Source organism: Pipistrellus kuhlii, unplaced genomic scaffold, assembly GCF_014108245.1.
Source record: "Pipistrellus kuhlii isolate mPipKuh1 unplaced genomic scaffold, mPipKuh1.p scaffold_m20_p_122, whole genome shotgun sequence".
In the NCBI taxonomy this organism is placed as follows: Eukaryota; Metazoa; Chordata; class Mammalia; order Chiroptera; family Vespertilionidae; genus Pipistrellus; species Pipistrellus kuhlii.
Window position 1 is genome coordinate 196,213 of NW_023425430.1, and position 21,574 is coordinate 217,786.

Here is a 21,574-nt window from a genome sequence, read left to right on the forward strand (position 1 = left end):
GAGCCTGAGTTTGCACATGTGCTAAGGTGGCCGAGGGTGGGCTTGTGGCAGTGTGCTAGCCCAGTTTTCTGAAATTATGCTATCTCTGGAAGGTCTAATATCTTTCCCCCAACTATGGATCAGTTCCCAACTATGAAATAAAATGTAAGCTTCTTGAGTGTACTGCTGGAACTTGTATTTAAGGAACACAACCCATGTCTTTAAAAATGAAATCCTAGGCAAAACAATGAAATCCAGGCATCCCAACCCTGCCCCTTCTCTCCTCATCCTCTTTCTTTAGTCAACCCCTTCCAACTCTTTATAGCAACTTCTTCTAATTACCTACATTTTTAAAGTTTTTAATATATTTTTATTGGTTTCAGAAAGGAAGGGAGAGAGAGAATTATTACTTAGCTGCCTTTTATCTCCACTTTTAAAAGGAACTGGCTTTCAAATAGCTACCTTACTGCTGTTAGGTGTTATCTCTGCCCTCCCTTCAGTGGTGGGAGGGTTTATTTTTCAAGCACCTTCACTCCTTACATGCCCCTCCTCCCAAAGAGATAGGCACTGCAAAGGCAAGAGTGGAAGTTGGGGCTCAGAATCAGAAATTATTTTAAGTGTTTTTGCCTGAAAATATGGACATATGAGAACAGGTGTTCTGATCCACTGTGAGGGCATTGCCAGCTGACCTGCTGTTTCTCTCTCCAGGCCTGTGTTGCCTACTGCTTCATTACCATCCCCTCCCTGGTGGGCATCTTCACTCGCCTCAACCTCTACCTGCTTGCTGGCCAGGTGGCCTTGGCCAATCAGTGCCTTTCCCAAGGTAAGCCCCTCCCCTCCTCTCAGGCCCCCTGCCTGGAGGAAAGTGACCCACAGGGCATGTGCGCATGTGCATGAGAGTAGGTGGGGTGAACAGGAGGAAAGGGAAAGTAATCAAGGACAAATTTTAATTATTTCCTTAGTAGGATGCATCTCAGACACGCCCACATTTAGAGTCAGTCAGGCTACAAAGGGTGGCTGATTTCCTGTAAGGACCATCTTAAATCGCAGACATGCAGGGCTGCCTGTGCCCAAAACATCTTAGACATAAGGCTGCGTCCTCCCCGCATATCGTACCTGTCATGGTTGATGTGGGTTTAAAGCCTCAAACAGACCCGGGAGGAACTAGAAAGGACGGTGAACAATGCAGCTCGCTGTTGGGGATGAAGACTCCGCAAGACCTGGCTTCGTGCTCCCTGTGCCTGGTTTATTTGGGAGGGATCCCTCCATTGTCTGCAGGGTGATGAGGAGTTCGAGGGGGAGGGAAGGAAGCCAACCAAGGGGACCCTCGTGGGAAGGTCCTGCTGGGAGCAGCTGCTGTCCACTCTGCCTGAGACCTCCGGGAGGGAGTGCTAATGGCCCCGGCGTTAACCCACCCTTTCCTCATCTGTCACTGACCCCTGCTGCTGCTGGGGCACCAGCTTCCCTCAAGTCAGGCCTGTGCCTCACGTGAGCCAAGAGGATGCCCTCAGCGAGGGTCACTGTTTCTGCTGGAGGCTCTTGTCGCCTGAAGTGTGGCACGCAGCAGGGCCTGCCCAGCAGGCTGTAGCACAGACTGGAAGAATCCTGCACTGTTTATGGAGTGTTGGTTATATGGGGAGGCTGTTGCACAGCTACACAAGGCCAGGCCTGTTGTTCGGCTCCATTTTCCAGGTGAGAAAACTGAGGAGGAATGGCTAGGAGCCAGCACTCAGCCCCTGCTCTGGCCAAGGCCGTGTCCTTTCGCGTGGATAGAGGCATGTGCATTGCAAGCCTCAGGAGGCTCAGTGAGAGCTCAGGAGTTTCTCTAGCGCTCCCTGGGGCAGACTGACGCTTTCAGGACTGTCTCCCCAGCTGCCATCTCTCACCTGACATCTGTCTGCATCAGAGGGAGCCGCCAGCCCTGGCTCAGTGTGGAGGGTATGCAGGGATGGTCAGACCATGGTCCTTCCTCTCTTTAGCCCTTGGCCTGGCAGTCTGACACCTGGATCTGCGTCTTGATTCATCTGGGGCAGCTCTGGGCACCTGAATCTTCATACGTGACTGCTGGCCCAGGCCAGGAGCTCAGTTGGTTGGGGCGTTGTCCCAATATGCCAAGGTTGTGGATTCCATCTCCAGTTGGCATATACAAGAATGAACTCGTGAGTGTTTGACTAAGTGGGACAACACATCCATATTTCTCTCTCAAATCAATAATAAATAAAATAAAATAACATGATTATTATCCAAGAACCTTTTCAAAACCTCCTTGGTCTTGGTTTCAAGTCCTGGGAACTCTTGTGTCCCACCCTTGCATTTGGAGTTAAATTCGACCCCTTGTGGGTGCGTCCCCACATGGCCTGGTCCTGCGGCCTCTGTCCTGTCACACTGCTCTTCAGCCTCGCAGGCATTTTTCTGTTCTGTGAGCAGGTGAAGCTGCCTTCTGACTCTTCCTTTGCACTTGCTGCTCCCTCTCTGTGGCGTGGTCTCCCGCAGATATTCGCATTAAGGAGTCAGGCAAAGGGAACCACGGTCGGTGCGGCCACCACGGCCAGGTGGGGTGGTTTCTGACTTGTGTTTCCTCATCGCTGGGGCCCCGCCCACCAGGACTGCGCAGCCTTCTCCCCTCACTGTCTGCTGATACATGTGGGTTTTCTTCTAGGGCCACCTTGGCCAGGGGGACAGTTAGCATGACACAAACACTAGGAGCTCCACCCAACCTGCTGTGCAGCATGAAGATCAGGTTGGTTCATCCCATCGGTTTGAATGTCAGGTTTTAACACTTATAAATCGGTTTCCTCTTTTTATTTTTAATCTTATTGATTTCAGAGAGGGAGCGATATAGAAACATCAATGATGAGAGAGAATCATGGATCGGCTGCCTCCTGCACACCCCCAACGGGATTGAGCCCACAACCCTGGCATGTGCCCTTGACTGGAATGGAATCAGGGACTCTTCCATCACAGGCTGATGTTCTATATCCACTGAGCAAAACCAGCCAGGGGGAGTGCCCATGTGTGGAAGCGTCTGCATGTGGTATCACGCTGCGTTGGGCAGGACTCTGGTTTAATTGAGGGTGCTGCCCGCCAGCACCTGCTCTCTGGATGTGGCTGGCAGGTGTTTCCCACTGGAGGTGTGTTTGCACCAAATACTTTTGATCTTGTCAGGCAGTTAAGAACTTCACTTCTTGGCTCATTGTTTTGTCTGTTTTGACTTTGGCACTTTTCCTATAAAGAACTCTGTCTTCTACCCCACCCTTCCGTCCTCTGGTCTCTCCTTGTCTCTATCCCCTCTGCTCCCTTCTATCTGCTCCTCTTTTCATCTCCTCCTTTCTCTCTTCCTCCTTGCTTCCTTCCATATCTTCATTTCTTGGATGATTATGTGGAACTATTACCTAGTCAGTAGCCCTAAAGCTCACTTATGTGCGTGCGAGCATGTAGTACATGTGTGCATGCATGTGTGTATGCATGTATGTGGATTGTATGTGTGCATGTGTATGCCTGGGGGTGTGTGTGTATGTGTGCATTCCTTCAGATATTAGATTGTTATTTCTCTAACAAAACGGGTGTGCACTTGGGTAAGTGAAGATGGGCCGGAGCCTCTGCACACACAGCCTCCTGCACGTTATTCCCAAGTGAAGTGGCCTGAGAACCACACTCTCCCACATGGGCAGTGGGCAGGGTCAGTGGGACAATCCAGGTTGAGCTCTTGGCCAAGACAATCGTGAATTCTAGGCTTTCTGTGAACATGTGCCACTTGTTTTTTCACTTAATAACCTAAAGCCAGTTTGGCTGAGGTTCTCTGACTGATGCTTAAAGAAGAAGGGAGGATGGGAGGCAGCAGTGGCACCTCCACTGGGAATGCCACCCTCAGGCGGTGTTCGGGAACCTTTCCCAGGCCTGCCTGCCATCCCAGCCATGCAGCCGATGCCCTGGGATTCTCTGGACAGGCCCCAGGCCTGTGGCGAAGAAAGCAGAGCCTGTGTTTTTTTCCCTTATGGACTTTCTTGTCTTGCAGCTGATGCCTTTTTCAAAGCCGCCATCAGCCTCATCCCAGAAGTCCCCAAGACAATCAATGTCGATGGAAAGATGCGGCCGTCAGAACCCTTCCTTCTAGAATTCCTCTGCAATTTCTTCTCAACTTTGTTAATAGTTCCGGTGAGTTCCCCACGAGAGCTGAAGGTGGTGTCTGTCTCTGACCTGCTGACGTGGCGTCCTCGGCCCTAAGCATGCAGGGTGTTCTGTCTGCTGGTTTGTAGTCAGATGTTTGAATGTCTCCGTGTATTTCCCACTCATTTTGTGTCCTGAATGTATTAGTGGAGATTCTCCATGTGGTCAGGGGGTCATTTAGTGATTTAGGGGTGCAGTCTCCAGGACCACAATGCCTCGATGGACTCCCAGGCCCCCTCTGCACTCTGCAGTCTTGGGTAATAGGTGATATTACTGGGCTGCAGTTTCTTTGTCTATAAAACAGGAGTAATAATAATAACAATAATAATAGTATTTACATCTAAGCATTGATGGGTGAATATGCATATGTGTTTGGGACAGCGAGTTGGCCAATAGGAGGCTCTGAAAAAGGGGATGGCAAGTATTAGAAACAAACCCATGACAGTCGAGACCAAAGGGGCCATGTGGTAAAGAACTGGCATTTTCTGTGGAGTGTAGGTGAGCTTTAGGCTTGGGCGGGAAGAACCAGCATCCCCGCCCCCAGGATATACACAGGAGGGGCTCTTAGCCCAAGCTCCAGCCATACCTGAGGGTCTCAGGGCGGCGTGAATTTAGAGAAAACATGATGTCTTTGTTCTTACAAACCTCATGAGATGTAGCCTCTCCCTCTGCTATAAATTATAGGCACTGAGCCAGTATTCGTCACAATAGCTGGGGCTTGTCACCAATGAAATCACCATGTTCTCTCGCCTGGCAGCTCGGTTGGAGCATTTCCCCGGGCATCAAGGGTTTCGAGTTCGATTCCCAGTCAGGTTGTAGGTTCCACCCCAGTTGGGTTACATGCATGAGGCAACTGATTGATGTTTCTCTCTCACATCTATGTTTTTTTCTCTCTCCCTTCTTGCCTCTTCCTCTAGAAACAATTAAAGACTTTTCCTTGGGTGAGGATTAGAGAGAGAGATAGATGAGAGGATTAGAGAGATGAGATGAGATGAGATGAGATGAGAGAGAGAATAGATAATTTAGATAGATAGATGTTAGATAAGTGAGATAGATAGATAATAGACAGATACCTAGGAATCACCAATATACTCATATCACAATCTAGGTTTGAAAGATATTTAAGAACATTGATTATGTGCTTCTTTCCCTAAAAAGCACAGAAGTTATTGGTCTGTTATCTAACGGTGTTCCCAAGGAGTCATAGATTACACATGATATCTATCCTGAAGAAGCATTGTGGGGACTGTTTAGTGAGTTAGCTTCCTTGGTGTCTTATATGATTAATGTTCTGCATAGTCTTCTGGGGAGCCCATCATCCTCATAGGTGGGGCAGCGTCCGGCACAGATGGGCAGGGTCTTGGTGAATCCGAATGGGCAGGAATCAGGATGCTGGTTGACACACAGGTCCCTGAGACCTGTCCCAGGAGTGTCCCCTGAGCCATGAAGTCCAAGTGGCCCTAGAGTCACACTGAGGAACACCCTACTGTACTTGGGACATGAAAAGAACTCGGCTCATGGACAGAGCTCCTTTAGGCTTTAAAAATATCCTACAGTTAATAAATAAAAATAAATAAATAAAATAAAATAAAAATATCCTACAGTTGGTTGTAGTGACGGCTGCCCAGCTCTGCATGTATGAGCAGCTGTTGGCTTATACATTTTAAATGGTGAATTACTGGGCATGTGAAGTGTGTCCCAGCAACTGAGGAGACAAAAGGGACGGCCCCACAGCTCCCCAGTCAGGTCCCACGCTTTCCGGAAGAAGAGCTCGACTCTTGACTCTGCGTGTTCAGATCTCCTGCTCAGTCCTTCATAATCAGTTTCTCCCTTGCTTAGTCCAGGTAACTTCCGAGGAAGGAGCGAAGGAAGCAGGGCTCGGAGGAGGGAGCTGGCCTGTGTCGCTGTGCAAAGGCTTTCGGGAGGCATTTCCTCTGCACATGCGGTTTTCTTTGTGAAAAATCCCCAGAGCCCAGTGACCAGCCTGTACTTAGAGTCAGAAGCTTGCATTGATCCTGACCCAGTGGCACTGAGGCCAGTGACTGAGGGCAAGTGTTGTAACTCCTCTAAGCCTCAGTTGGCGCTTTCCTAAAATGTCACCAAGAACCCCTGCTGGGAGGGTCACGGCCAGAGCAGGAAGCTATGGATACCTATCGCAAGCCTGCAGTTAGGTCAGGACTGAGGCAGGAGGTAGAGTCGAGTGTGTCATACACTTGCTGGCCACATAGACATGGGAAACATTTGGGATGAATTACCCATTTTTAAAAATTGATAGGTCACAGAAAAACCTAGATTTTCAGTTTCTCTTAAAAAATCAGGTCCTGTCATGTGGGGTCCCTTCCCTGGCCTGGCCCATTGGCCACAGCTGGGGAGAGCTGCCCTGTCAGAGTGGTGGTGTGGGTTGTTTCTCCAGTTCCCCATGGCACCTCCAGACCCATGGGACTCATTTTTGTTGCCCAATTCTGCACTAGCAGTTGGACATCCCTCTCACAATCCGAGACTCTGAACCACTTGCCTTTCTGCCTGCCTGCCTGATTACCCTTAACCTCTTCTGCCTGCCAGTCTGATCGCTCCCCTACTGGCCTGATTGATGCCTAACTGCTCCCCTTCTGGCCTGATCTCCCCCAACTGCCCTTCCGATTGCCCCCAACTGCCCTCCTCAGCTGGCCCGATTGCTCCCAACTGCCCTCCCCTGCTAGCTCGATTGCCTCCAACTGCCCTCCCCTGCCGGCCATCTTGTGCCGTGGGGACGGCCATCTTGAGATGATGTAAGGGCATTGCATGAGGGCGTGATGCCACCTAGGCTTTTATTATATAGGATAACATGATGTCCACACCACGTCTTGTGTGGCCAGTTACACACAATCTGGGTTTCACATTGCACAGCGAGTGACCAAACTAGCCACACAAGTGGCACCAAACCCTGTGGGAACAACCATGCCCCATTGGGCAGCCTCTGTACAGCACCTCCTATAAAGTAACCAAGATTTACTCTTATAGCCACTCAGCAGGAAGGGTAACCACCCATGAAAGGGCCAATAGCATTCAAGACACAACTACAATGGGGTTGCCTGCACAGAGCACACAGAAACATCACTGGACCACAGAGCTCAGGTGATGTGCAGGACTGTGCCACTGAGCCCCAAGACTGCACATGTACCATGGCTCACACACCACAGTTGGGGTGAGGCTCACAGCCAGCCAGCCTGAGGACCCAACCACCCATAACAGGCCAATACAATCAGGAGCCAAGTTCAACAGAAGGGCCACAGAACCCCCACCACTCTCCCAGGCCTGTTCATAACCAGTCTCAGGCACTTCACCTCCATAGCTGCCAAGGGTGGGCTCTGAGTTTCGGTCTGGATTTTTCTCTTGCTCAGACCTGGGAGCATGTACCTTTATGGTTCTCTGCTAGGATCATCCTGAACATGGGGTCCTGTTCCTTGTTCGAGAGCTTCTCAACGTGATCCAGGACTACACCTGGGAGGACACCAGTGATGACAAGATCCGCATCTACACCTACGTGCTGCACCTGCTATCTGCCATGAGCCAGGAAACCTACCTCTACCATGTGGACAAAGGTAGCCAGGCCTCCCACCAAGTGCATGGGGCTGACGTTTCATGAAAGTCAAGTAAAATGTCTTCTTTATTTATTTATTTATTTTTTTAATTTAATCTGCCTTGTGCTTGCCTACCACAGACTTCCACTTCCAGTCCTCCATTTCACTAAACTTGCCCAGTGTAAGAATTACCTGGTTCTGAGCCTGTCTGCCCTACTAAATTAGAGTCTAAGGAAGAGACCTGAGATCTGTGCGTTCTAAAAAGCCTCCACGGGCCCAGATTTGACACATAGATGAATCCAGAAAATCCCTCCGTGGGGTCGGTGCTGCCTGTGGTGTCCTACAGAAGAGCCTGGTTGGTGGTTAGTGTGCACATGCATGAGCAGCACCCAGCCTGCTCAGACCCCAGCCTCAGGCGCCTTGGTCTGGGTATTTGCCCATGCCTCCCAGTGGTGCCAGCTCGGCCAGCCCGGCAGATGTGGGGAGGAAGGATGGCATGGTGGCCTGTGTTGTCGGCCTGAACTTGCTGCTGCAGCTTTGGAAGCAGCACCTCATATCCTGTGTGTGGCAGAGGCATCCCAGTTCCAGCCACTGCTCTCTGAGCCTCGGTTCTAATTTTTGATTTCCCCAAAAATGGCCCTGTTGTTTTGAGAAACATCAATGTGAGAGAGACACATGCTTTGCCCAGTAATTATATACTTTGAGGTTTAAGCAACGTTCTCTCTGTGTGAAAGGTTCAGGGCACAAGTCTGAGTGGGAGTCCCGGCCCTGGCTCTCGGGGCTCTGTGGCCGGGATTGGAAGCTGGTGGGAGAGATGTTCCCAGGGAGACTCGCCCTTAGGGGAGGGGAGCTTCCACTGAAGGCAGGTGCCACGCGACGCCAGGGACCTCTTTCTCCTTGAACCTTCCCAGCACCGTGATGAGAACAGGCATCCCAGGCATCCGTGTCCCCACCAGGGGAGACTTGGAAAGACCATGTGGTTTACCAGCCAAATGGACGAGGGCCCAGCCCCTCGTAATGGGAGTGGAATTCACCTGCAGGACTTGGGGCACATATTATGCTGCCTCCTTGACTACAAAGTAAAAATATCTTAAGTGTAATAGGATATACTACCACAGACTATTAGAGCTCAGTGAGCTGTCACCCAGTGAGCGCACCCAGGTAGCCACCGCTTAGGTGGCCACCACCCATAGCAGGAAGCTCGGTACTGCTGGTCCCCAGGCCCATGCTTGTTCCAGTGGCACCAGCGCCTTCCTCTCTATCCAGATGGCACTCGCCTGCCTGCTGGCACTCCCAGTTTGGCTTTATGTAAATGAGCTCTTTCAGGAAGCATTCTTTGGTGTCTGGTCTCTTTGACTCCATGTTGAGTCTCTGAGATGGAACTGCAGTCCTACTCACACTGCCCTGTCTGCCCACGGGGTGTTGCACCAGGGCTCACTCCCTGTATGGACAGGCATCTGTGTTTTCAGCCTGGCTGAGTGCATGTGGCTCTTGTGTGCTGGGTGTGCCCTTGGCCGCTCCGGATGGTGGTGCTTGGCTCTGCTGGTTCTGGGCAGTTTCTCAAAGGTTGCATCAGTGACACTCTTCATGAAAGGTTCCAGTCTTTCCCGGTGTGGCCGGTCATTATGATTGGGATGCTTTGATACATGTCATTTGCATTTCTCTGAGGGCTAATGAGGTTGAGCACAGTCACTGTATCTGTGGGCAGGTTATCTCCTCTTTGTGATGGGCAAGTGGAGAGGTCTATACAGAGGCTCTTTCAGAGGAGGGCTCTCCTCTCCAGGTAACCTCCCCACACAGGGAGACCTCAGCATGGAGCTACAAGGGTGTGGCTAGGGCTACAGGCTGAGGCTCCTTCCTAGCTTGGAGAGAGGAAAGGGAAAGGATGGGTTTTCTTTGCCTTCTTCTTGACCCAGCTGTTTACTTCAAATGCACTGGTGATTTGACCTGTCAGGAGGAAGCGGTGTGAGGCTGCAAGTTCCCTGTCCCACCCACTCCTCATTCTAGGGAGCCTTTTATTTTAATTTTTCTCTTAACCCTCACCCGAGGATATTTTTCCATTTTGTTTTTAGAGAGTTTTTAGAGAGGGAGACACAGAGAGAAACATCAATGTGAGAGAGACACATCATTTGGGTTGCCTCCTGCATGTGCCCCGACCAGGGCCTAGGCACCTGTAACTGAGGTACAGGTCCTTAGGCCAACGCTCTATCTGCTGAGCCAGACCTGCAAGGGTCAGGCAGTCTTTGAGTAAATGTGTGAGTTTGGGCTTCTGAAAAGCTGGCCCAGATCTTTTTGCATTTATGGACGGCTTGGCTGCTTGCTTTCCAGATTATTAAAGAGAAAGTTTGAGGTTATCTAGAGCAAGCACTCCAGTGCTTCATGATTGAGAGCAGGTGTGTGGTGTGGAGGGGAAGATCATTTGGGGGTGGAGGGTGGTACCTGGGCATCCCCGCGCTTTCCCTTTAGGCTGTGCTTGTGCCCCGCTTGGGTGTTGGGGGAGGTGAGGGTGAGCCCAAGAGTATCAGGAAGGCTGATTCTACATGGGAGAGCTCTGTGGACTGTTTTTCCACTTCCTGTGGCATGGACAATTAAGAGCACAGCAAGTTATATTCCTGCAGAAAAATCAAGATGGTGGCATATGTAAACACCTGGATTCACACAACCACTCAAAACAGTGGTATACCACTAAAAGACAAAACAGGTATCATCCAGAACCACGGGAAGGCTGGCTGAGTGGAAGTTATACAACTATTATAGAAGGAAAGAGAAAAGCACACTGAAACTCGGAGGAGATGCAGAGGTGCGGAGGTATGGAGGCACATGCGAAAAGGGCTGGCAACTGGGAATGCTGTTGTCTTCTTCAATTGGGAGGGAGATACAAGCTCCCGACTGCTCTGAATTCCAGTTCCGAGAAAGACTCTTGGGTCCCAGACTCATATGGGGAGAAACTGGACTGCCTGGTTTGGGGCAGAACTCAAGGATGGCTTTCTCTCAGAGATGCTTGCAGCAATCATTGTTCCTGCACGGTGCTGCGGGACACAGAGACAGAGGACCTCTTTTAGGCAGGGCTGACAGACAGCCATTGCTGTTTGCTCCACCCTGGTGATTCCCTGAAACCCTACCTCTCCCAATTTACAACCCCACCAACGCTGTGCGCAGAGGCTTTTGTATATCAATGGCTTGGCCCTTTGCAATCTGAAACTTAATATACTGTAGCTGGGTCAGAGAGCCCCAAACCCTCCAAAAGAAGGCCCAAGGCTCCACAGCAGCTTGCATTGCTTCATAGCTGGGCCTCATCTGGGCATCTCCAAACCCCAAACAAAGAGGAGGAATCTACAGATCTCTCTGTAGCCCCTGCTAGGTGGCCTCTCTCCTTGGAAATCCAAGAGCCAACATACCCAGTAGTCACAGACCATCCAGACTATAGCTCTTCAGATCCATAAGAGACACACTCAGGGGGCAGACTCAGTGAGCACCAAAGCCCCACTGAAGCAAGTCTTGCCCCATAAGGGTGTCTCCAGCACAGAAGTTTTCCCATTGTAGACACAACTGATCCTCCCAGCCAGTTGGCCTGGAGGTCAATTCCTCCCAGTGATACCAACAACAATCAAGGCTTAACTACTACAAGACTGTGCACACAGCCCACAAAGGGGTGCACCAAAGAGTGTTCACCTCATGTAATTAGGGCCGTTTAGGACACCTAGCACACAAAGCCACTCTGTCAACAAAGGGAAGTAGCCAAAATGTGGAGACAAAGAAACGGGTCACAAATTAAAGAAATGGAGGAAAGCAAACTACTGGATGTAAAATTCGAAATCACGGTTATAAGGTTACTCAAGAATCTTCTAGAAACTGCTGAGAGATTTAATGAGACCCTCAAGGATATGAAAATGGACCAACTAGAAATTAAGCATACACTGACTGAAATAAAGAATAATATACAGGTCCAACAGCAGACTAGAGGATCCAAAGAATCAAGCAAAGATCTGAAATACAAAGAAGCAAAAAATACCCAGCTAGAAAACAAAAAGATAGTGTAAGGAGCCTCTGGGAAACTTCAAGCTTACCAACATCAGAATTATGGGAGTGCCAGAAGAAGAGAGAAAGCAAGATATTGAAAACTTATTTGAAGAAATAATGACAGAACACTTCACCTGCATGGAGAAAGAAATAGACAAGTCCAGGAAGCACAGAGAATCCCAAACAAAAGGAACTCAAAGAGGACCACTCCAAGACACATCATAATTAAAATGCCTAGGGCAAAAGACAAAGAGAGAATCTTAAAAGCAGCAAGAGAAAAACAGTTACCTACAAGGGAGATTATCAGCTGCTTTCTCAACAGAATCTGCAGGCTAAAAGGGAATGGCAAGAAATATTTAAAGTGATGAATAGCAAGAACCTACAACCAAGATTATTCTACCCAGCAAAGCTATCATTCAGAATTAAAGGTCAGATAAAGAGCTTCATAGATAAGAAAAAGCTAAAGGAGTTCATCACCACCAAACCAGGATTATATAAAATCCTGAAAGGTATTCTTTAAGAAGAAGAAGAAAAAGGTAAAGACAAAAATTTTGAACAACAAAGTGACAACAAATACATATCAACAAGTGAATCTAAAAGTAAATAAGAAGTCTGATGAACGAATAAACTGGTGAATATATCGATAATAGGATCAGCAGCATAGAAAGGGAATGGCTAACAATTCTTGGGGGGAAAAGGGTGTGGAGGATGTGGGAAGAGACTGGACAAAAATTATACACCTATGGATGAGGACAGTGGAGCGGGGTAAGGGCAGAGGGTGCGGTGGGAACCAGCTGGAAGGGAGCTATGGGGGGAGGGCGGGGAGAGGAACAACTGTAATAATCCGAGCAGTAAAGATTTATTAGTTTAAAAAAAAAGAATAAAGTACATAAAAACTTATTAAAAGGGAAATAAAATAAAAGAGCATCGTGACTTGAAAAAAAAAACTTATATTCCTGCAGATGCAGTGAATTGAACTCGTTTTATTAAACACCCTAAACACACAAAATGTATTAGTGCCATTACCAGCATGGCCTCTGGTTTATCAGATGTCACCACACGTTGGACAGTGCTTGACCATGTCCAGGCCACGAGGAATCAGCAACTTAGTGCACATGGGCACTGCACGGAGGAAAAGAGTGGGCTCTGCGGATAGGGCTGTGACTCCATTATGGGCCCTAAATGGCACAGCAGTCCTGCCTACCCCCTCCCCACCCCAGAGAGAGGAAAGAGAGAACTACTGAAGCCTCACACAGGGACTTGAAATGCATTCTGATCAGTCATATGCCAGACACTGCTCCACTGTTACAGAGCGAGCAGCAGGCTGTATGTGTCGACAGGAGACTCTTCCAAGGGTAACATGTGGAAGCCAGCTGCCTTGCCTCCCTCCCAGAGTTCAGCTCTGGGTCTGTTCAGCCCACAGAAAGGACGGGGGAGGCCCAGCTGACTAGACACAGAGAGTGGGGACTTTTGGGCAAGTGATTTTCAAAGGATTCAAGTTCGAAGGAGACATACAGAGCTTTAGGGTCAGCATTTGGGAGCTTGGTGTGGGGACTAGGCGTGCAGCCAGCTGAGTAGAAATAGCTAAGGCTCCAAAGCGGGACTTCTTGGCTTTGTAAACCAGCTGGGACCACCTCTGAGCCTGTTTCCCATTGGTCCAGAGATGTCAGTTCCAGGGGAGATGCCAGTATCCCCTGCCTGTGAGGACTCACGGTCCATGCTAAAAGCATCCCGTCCAGTGCCTGGCGCTGCCTGGTGGGCACCATGATTCTGATGGCACTCCACACCCTGGCCTCTGGCTCCAGTATCCAGAAGGCTCCAAGGCTGGTGGGAAGTTTGGCTATTCCATGTGCCCTGCTGTGGTTCCTGCCCCTGCGGACCTGCCCGCTGGTGCCTTGCCCACCAGCACAGCCGCAATGTCTCCACTCTGCTTTGTCTCCTTAGTGGACTCCAATGATAGCCTCTACGGGGGAGATTCCAAGTTTCTGGCTGAGAACAACAAACTGTGTGAGATGGTGATGACTCAGATCCTGGAGCACCTGAGAGCCCTGGCCAAGGACGAGGTGGGTGCCCTGCTAGCCCAATCCCACTGCTCACTCACTTCCTCTAAAGGCATGAGTTTCCGGGGTGGTTGGATGTGGGTTCGTTCTGGAAAAGTTCATGGAAGTGATGTGTTCATATGCGACCATGCAGCCTCGCTCAGCTCTTGGTGGGCCTGCTGCCTCCTGGAGGCCTCACTGCCCAAGGACATGACAGCGCAGTGCCCCTACATCCATCTGTGTTGTCACAAGTGGTCAGAGTCCATTCTTTTTGATGGCCAACTAATACTGCACTGTATCCATGCATCACCTCTCCTTTATCCATTGCTTTGATGGGCACTGGGGTTACTTCCTTATTTGGCTGTTGTAAATAAGGCTGCAGTGAACATAGGAGTAAATATATATTTTCATATTAGTGTTTTGTATTTCCTTCGATAAATACCCAGCAGTGCGATTGCTGAATCATATGTCTCTATTTTTAATTTCCAGAGAAAAGTCCATACTGTTTTCAATGGTACCTGCACCTGCAGTCTCACCAACAGTGCACAAAGATTCCCTGTTCTCCACATCCTCACCAACACTTGAATGTTCACTTATTGATGACTAGAGGCTCGGTTCACAAAATTCGTGCACTGGAATCAGGCCTAAACGGGCAGTTGGACATCCCTCTCACAATCCAGGACTAATGGCTCCCAACTGCTTGCCTGCCTGCTTTCCTGATTGCCCCAAACCGCTTCTGCATGCCAGCCTGATCATCCCCTAACCACTCCCATGCCAGCCTGGTTGATATCTAACTGCTCCCCTGCCAGCCTGTTTGCCTCCAATTTCTGTTTTCTGCCAGCCTGGTCACCACTAACTGCCCTCCCCTGAAGACTTGATCACCCCCAACTGCCCTCCCTTGCAGGCCTGGTGTCTCCCAAATGCCCTCCCCTGCAGGCCTGGTCCTCCCAACTGTCCTCCCCTGCTGGCCATCTTGTGGTGGCCATCTTATGTCCACATGGGGGCAGGATCTTTGATCACATGGAGGCAGCTATCTTGATCTTATGTGTTGGAATGATGGTCAATCTGCACATTACTCTTTTATTAGATAGGATAGAGGCCTGCTGCACAGGTGGGGGCCAGCTGGTTTGCCCTAAAGGGTGTCCCGGATCAGGGTGGGGGTTCCCTTGGGGCATGGGGTGGCTTGGGAAAGGGGCCTGTGGTGGTTTGCAGGCCGGCCATGCCCCCTGGCGACCCAAGTGGAGGCCCTGGTATCTGGAATTTATTTATCTTCTGTTGAAACTTTGTAGCCTGGAGTGGAGCCAAGCCTTCTGCTTGCTCCATGGCTGCCACCATTTCTATTTGGATTTGTTTACCTTCTATAATTGAAACTTTGTAGCCTTGAGTGGAGGCTTAGGTCATCTAGGGCAGGTAGAAAGCTTGGCTTCTTCCGTTGCCTGGGAAACCCAAGCCTCCCTCTTGTTCTCTGTGGTGGCAGCCATCTTGGTTGGGGTTAATTTGCATACTCGCTCTGATGGGCTGGTGGCGTGGCTGGTGGGTGTAGTGGAGTGGTGGTTAATTTGCATATTCCTCTTTTATTAGGTAGGATAGATAGCCACTGTAACAAGTGTGAGATGATATCTCATTGTGGTTTTAATTTGCGTTTATCTGATGAGTTGAGCTTTGTCTATTGGCCTTCTCAGTGTCATCTAGAGAAATGTCTATTCAGGTCCTCTGCTCATTTTTTAATGGATTTTTTGGTGTTAAGTTATATGAGTTCTTTATAAATTTTGGATATTAATTCTTTATTGGATGTATCATGGGAGAATATTTTCTCCCATTCAGTGGGTTGTCTTTTTGTTTTGTTTATGATTTTCTTTACTGTGCAAAAACTTTTTTAATTTGATGTCTTCGTATTTGTTTATTTTTACTCTTGTTCCCCTTGCCTAAGAAGACATATCTATTAAAAACAAATCACTGTGAGAAATGTCAAAGAGTTTACTGCCTATGGTTCCTTCTAATAAGTTTATGGTTCCAGGTCTTATATATAAGGTGTCTCCCAAAAGAAGATATACACACACTTTGAATAATTATAAAGGCAGTGCTTATTAAAACACATTTCAGTTTCAAAATTGAGCTATCAATTGAATAAAGACCCCGAATAGCCTCAACAATCTTGAGAAAAAAGAATAAAGTTGGAGGGATCGCAGTACCAGATATAAAGCTGTATTCAAAGCCACTGTAACGCAAACAGTCTGGTACTGGCACAAGAACAGGCATATAGATCAATGGATCAGAACAGAGAACCCAGAAATCAATCAATGCCATTACACTCAATATTTGATAAAGGAGGCAAGAGCATACAATGGAGCCAAGGCAGTGTCTTCACTAAATGGCGCTGGGAAATTTGGACAGATACATGAAAAAAAAAAAAAAAAAAAAAAAATGAGTGAAATAAGACCACCAACTTACACCATACACAAGAATAAAGTCAAATGGATAAAGGACTTAAATGGAAGTCAGGAAACCATAAAAACACACACACACAAAAAAAAGGCAGCAAAATAGCAGACATCTCACGGAGCAGAACTTTCACTGGTGACAATACCTCGGGCAAGAGAAACAAAGGAGAAAATAAACACGTGGAACCATATCAAACTAAAAAGCTTCCGCTTAGGAAGGAAAATACCAACAAGGGGAAAAGGGAGCCCACTGTAGGGAGAACATACTTGGCAATTATACATCTGATAAGGGGTTAATTTCCAAAATACATTAAAACTTCTGCAACTCAAAAAATAAAAAAATAAAAAAAATCTGCAATTCAGCCCAGGAAGACAAGCAATCCAATTAAAAACTGAATAGACACTTCTCCAAAGAGGACATACAGATGGCCAAGAGACATGAAAAAATGCTGAACGTCACTAATCAACAGAAAGATGCAAATTAAAACAGATACCACCTCACATCTGCCTGAATGGCTGTCACTAAATCAACAAGCAATAAGTGCTGGTGAGAATGAAGAGAAAAGGAACCCTTGTACACTGCTGGTGGGACTATAGACTGGTGCAGCCATTATGGAAAACAGTGTGGAGCTTCCTCAAAAAATTAAAAATGGATCTGCCATTTAATTCAGTGATCCCACTTCCAGAAATATATCCTTCGAAACTTGAAGTACCAATCAGAAAGATTGTATGCTTCCCTATGTTCATAGCAGCTTTTTTACAGTAGCTAAGACCTGGAAATAGCCCAAGTGCACATCAGTAGATGAGTGGATAAAAAAGCGGCGGCACATTGATACCCTGGAATACTATGCAGCAGTAAGAAGAAGGATCTCTCACTATTTGAGACAGCATGGAGGGACATGGAGAGAATTATGCTAAGTGAAATATAAGCCAGTCAGAGAAAGACAAATATCACAGGACCTCACTCATATGTGGAATCTAATGAACAAAATAAACTGACAAACAAAATAGATCCAGAGACATGGAAACATGCAACAGACTAATAATTCTCAGAGGAAAGAGGAAGGGGGGGGGGGCGGCGGAGATTAATCAAAGAACTTACATGTATATGAGGAGAGGCCTGGTGCATGAAATTTGTGCTCTCGGTGGGAGGGGGTCCCTCAGCCCAGCCTGTGCCCTCTTGCAGTCCGGGAGCCCTTGAGGGATCTCCATCTGATGGCTTTGGCTCGCTCCCCATGAGCCGGCAGTTGGACATCCTTAGAGAGGCTCCTGCCACAGCCACTGTGCTCACTAGCCATGAGCCCTGCGTCTGGCTGAGTGGTGCTCCTCCTGTGGGACTGACCACCAGGGGCCAACTCTTGGTGGACAATGAAACTGGCTCTATGACATCCAAGGGATCCTGGATTGTGAGAGGGCGCAGGCCAGGCTGAGGGACCCCACTGGTGCACGATTGGGGCCAGGGAGGAACATGGGAGGTTAGTCAGCCAGGAAGGGACCGTGGGAGAGCTGCAGAGCATGTCTGGCCTGTCTCACTTAGTCCTGATTAGCTGGACCCCACCAGCAAGCTAACCTACTGGTCGGAGCATCTGCCTATGGTCATAAGTGCACATTGTAGCGACTGGTTGACCAGTCGACTGTCTGCCCCCTGGTGGTTAGTGCACATTATAGTGAGCGGTTCAGCAGCCTCAGCATAATATTAGCATATTACGCTTTGCTTGGTTGAATGGCTGACCGGACACTTAGCTTTTATTATATATGATATGATAGCCCATGAAGAGGGGTGGAAGTGGAGAGGAGAGGGTCAAGGAGCTTATTCTTGTACATGACATAAGAAAGTGTTTTTTCCATATATCTGTCCATTTATTGAAGAGACAGTCTTAACCTCATTGCATGTTCTTACCTCCTTTTTAATATACTAATTGACCATAAAAGGGTGGGTTTATTTCTGGGCTCTATTCTGTTCCATTGATCTGTATATCTATTTATGCCAGTACTATGCTGTTTTGATTCCTATGGCCTTGTCGTGTAGTTTGATATCAGGTAATGTGATTCTTCCAATTATGTTCTTCTTTCTCAAGATTGCTGTGGCTATTTGGGATCTTTGGGGATCCCATATAAATTTTAGGATTATTCTATTTTTTTAAAAAATGCCATTGGTATTTTGATAGAAACTGCTTTGAATGTATAGATTGCTTTGGGTAGTACGACATTTTAATAGTAATTCTTCCTATCCATTAGCATGGTATTTATCCATTTATTTGTATCTTTAATTTCTTGATTGTCTAACAGTTTCACCTCTGTGGTTATATTTATTCATAGGTATTTTACTCTTTTTGATGCAAATATTGTGCCCTGCTTCTTTACTGAATTCATTGTCAGCTCTAACCATGTCTTGTTGGGGTCTTTTAGGGCTCACTCGCTATAGCTGTGTCGTCTGAATAATCGTTTCACTTCTCTTCCGAAGCAGCAGGGCTTTATGTGCCTCATCTCACTTGCTCCTTCCCCTGGCAGCTGTGACATTGTGCCTCCAGCACAGAAGCTGGATGCAGGAGGGTAGGCAGCTTGCCCTCCAGGAGGCCCGTGGCCAGCATCACCACTGTCTGGCCCCAGTCCTGGCTAGTGCCAGACAGTAACCTCCCTTTTCTGTTTCAGGCTCTGAAACGACAAAGCCTCTTGGGTCTTTCCTTCTTTAACAGCATCTTGGCCCATGGGGACCTACGCAACAACAGGCTCAACCAGCTCTCTGTCAACCTGTGGCACCTGGCCCAGAGGCACGGCTATGCGGACACCCGGACCATGGTGAGACTCAGGGGGCCCCCACGTTCCTGGGGCCGGGGTGTGTGGTGAGCCACCTGAGCCTCCATGGCGGAGCACAGCTGGCGCAGCACAGCAACAGGGCCGGGAATCCAAGAGCCCTGCTTCCCCTCCTAGAGGCGCTAGGCCCAAGATCGCTGCAGAGTCCTTTCCTTGGTCTACAAAATACAGTTAGAAGTTTATTCTCTCTGAATAAAAACTACACATATTAAAAGATCAGTAATTCCTGTTCAAATCCAAATGGATTTGAGGGCAGTTGTTAACCCAAGAGGTTTTATGTAAAGACTAGAGGCCTGGTGCACAAAATTTGTGCAAGGGGGTGGAGGTCCCAGGGTTCGGAGCCCCTCAGCCTGCCTGCACCCTCTCACAATCTGGAATGTTTGGGGGGGATGGCCCTCTTGCAGTCTGGAACCACTGGCTCCTAACAGCTTGCCTGCCTGCCTGATCGCCCCTAACCACTCACCTGCCTGCCTGATCGCCCCTAACCACCTCTGCTTGCCTGCCTGCTTCCCCCAACTACTCCCTTGGGGGTGGAACCAGCCTGGGCGAAGGGCTGTGGTGTCCTGGTCTCTGGTTGTTCCACTGTTTTGGTCGCTGGGCTTTCATTATATAGGACTAGAGGCCCCGTGTATGAAATTTGTGCATAGGGGATGAGGGGGGCACAGTTAGCATTAGGGGTGTCCCTCAGCCCAGCCTGCACCCTCTCCAATCTGGAATCTCTCTCACAATCCAGAACTGATGACTCCCAACTGCTCGCTTGCCTGCCTTTCTGATTGCCCCTAACCACTTCTGCCTGGCAGCCTGCCTGATCACCCCCTAACCACTCCCATGCCAGCCTGATTGAAGTCTAACTGCTCCCCTGCCAGCCTGTTTGCCCCCAACTTCCCTCCTCTGCCATCTTGGTCACCTCTAACTGCCCTCCCCTGCAGGCTTGATTGCCCCCAACTGCCCTCCCTTGAAGGCCTGGCCCCAGCCAACTGCTCTCCCCTGCTGACCATCTTGTGGCCATCTTGTGTCCACATAGGGGCAGGATCTGAGACCACATGGGGGCAGCCATCTTGTGTGTTGGAGTGATGGCCAATCTGCATTTTACTCTTTCATTAGATAGGATAGAGGCCTGGTGCATGGGTGGGGGCAAGCTGGTTTGCCCTGAAGGGTTTCCTGGATCAGGGTGACGGTTCCCTTGGGGTGTGGGGCGGCCTGGGCGAGGGGCCTGTTGTGGTTTGCAGGCTGGCCACCCCCATCACCCCTTACTCTCCTCCCCTCCTCCTTCCCCCTCCCGCTACCCAAGCAGAGGCCCTGGTTTCTGGAATATATTTACCTTCTACCATTGAAACTTTGTAGCCTGAGGCAGAGTCAAGCCTCTACTTGCTGTGCTGGCAGTCATTTTCGTTGGGGTTTATGTGTCTTCTGTCATTGAAACTTTGTAGCCTTGAGTGGAGGCCTGAGCCTGCCAGGGCTGCAGGAGCTTGGCTTCCTGCATTGCCTGGGACAACCCTAGCCTCCTGCTCTTCCAGTTCTGTGGCTGCCACCATTTCTGTTGGAATTTATTTACCTTCTATAATTGAAACTTTGTAGCACTGAGTGGAGGCCTAGGCCGGCAAGATCAGGCAGAAAACTTGGCTTCCTCCATTGCCAGGGGAACCCAAGCCTCCCTCCTGCTCTGTGAGGTTGGGTTAATTTGCATACTTGCTCCTGATTGGCTTGTGGGTGTAGCAGGGTGATGATTAATTTGCATATTATTCTTTTATTAGATAGGATATTGTTGGTTTCCTCTCCTCCTTGTCCTCCAAAGACTTGACCTGTCCTGTGCTAAGAAAAAAGCAGAGGGTCCCAGCATGGCTGGTTTGGTGCAGCCTTGGCTCTGAGGATAGGGAATTATCAACAGAAAGGAAATGAGTGCTTACTTTTCCTTCCAGGTGAAAACTCTGGAGTACATCAAGAAGCGAAGCGAACAACCAGATATGACTCATCTGTCTGAGCTGGCCCTCAGACTTCCTTTGCAAACAAGGACCTGATTTTGCCCCAGGGGCTCTGGTGCCAAATCCAGAAAACACCTGCTTTTTACTTTCTTTTTACATAGACAGTTGGCTTAAGCTTTGGCCTCTACCCAGGTTATTCTGACATGAAGTGGCATTGTAAGAGCATTAAATCCCATCTTGTTCACTGAGTGGCAAGATACAAGTAACATCTTTCTTTTTGGAGTAACATCTTTCTTTTTGGAGTAACATCTTTCTTAATTGGAAAAAGAACCTTAAAAGAGCCACTGTTTGCTCTCCCTAATTTGAGTTTGTAATTAAATGTTGCCTACAGCACCCTGGGCCATTTATAAAAGGCAGGCTCAAAAGATTTTCCTATCAAAAAGCAGCTCTTATTGGATTCGAACATGTTCTGTAATAATGGAATAAACCTCCTGAAGGAATGTTATGTTCATGGCTGTTCATTTCATTGTTTCTGATGCTCTTCATCCAGAAGGAGAATGTTGCTAAATATGCTGCCTGGTTTGCTGGGCAGTCACAATTCTACATGCAATTCTTTTTTTTTTTTTTTTTTA

The 21,574-nt window shown here is 48.5% G+C and overlaps 1 protein-coding gene across 8 annotated transcripts in view; it reads left to right on the forward strand.

The window, feature by feature from the left end:
• Positions 1-21,440, forward strand: part of VPS35L (VPS35 endosomal protein sorting factor like) — a 122,072-nt gene extending 100,632 nt beyond the window's left edge. For 7 of the 8 annotated variants that reach the window (XM_036434423.2, XM_036434426.2, XM_036434425.2 and 4 more), the window contains 6 exons: positions 688-802; positions 3,995-4,134; positions 7,562-7,727; positions 13,671-13,789; positions 18,859-19,005; positions 20,940-21,440. In XM_036434423.2, the coding sequence (XP_036290316.1) occupies positions 688-802; positions 3,995-4,134; positions 7,562-7,727; positions 13,671-13,789; positions 18,859-19,005; positions 20,940-21,038 (786 nt within the window). In that variant the 3' untranslated portion in view covers positions 21,039-21,440. Of the gene's footprint in view, positions 1-687; positions 803-3,994; positions 4,135-7,561; positions 7,728-13,670; positions 13,790-18,858; positions 19,008-20,939 lie in introns of those variants that run through there. The other variant, XM_045580366.1, reaches the window with a different exon arrangement.
• The last annotated feature ends 134 nt before the right edge of the window (positions 21,441-21,574 follow it).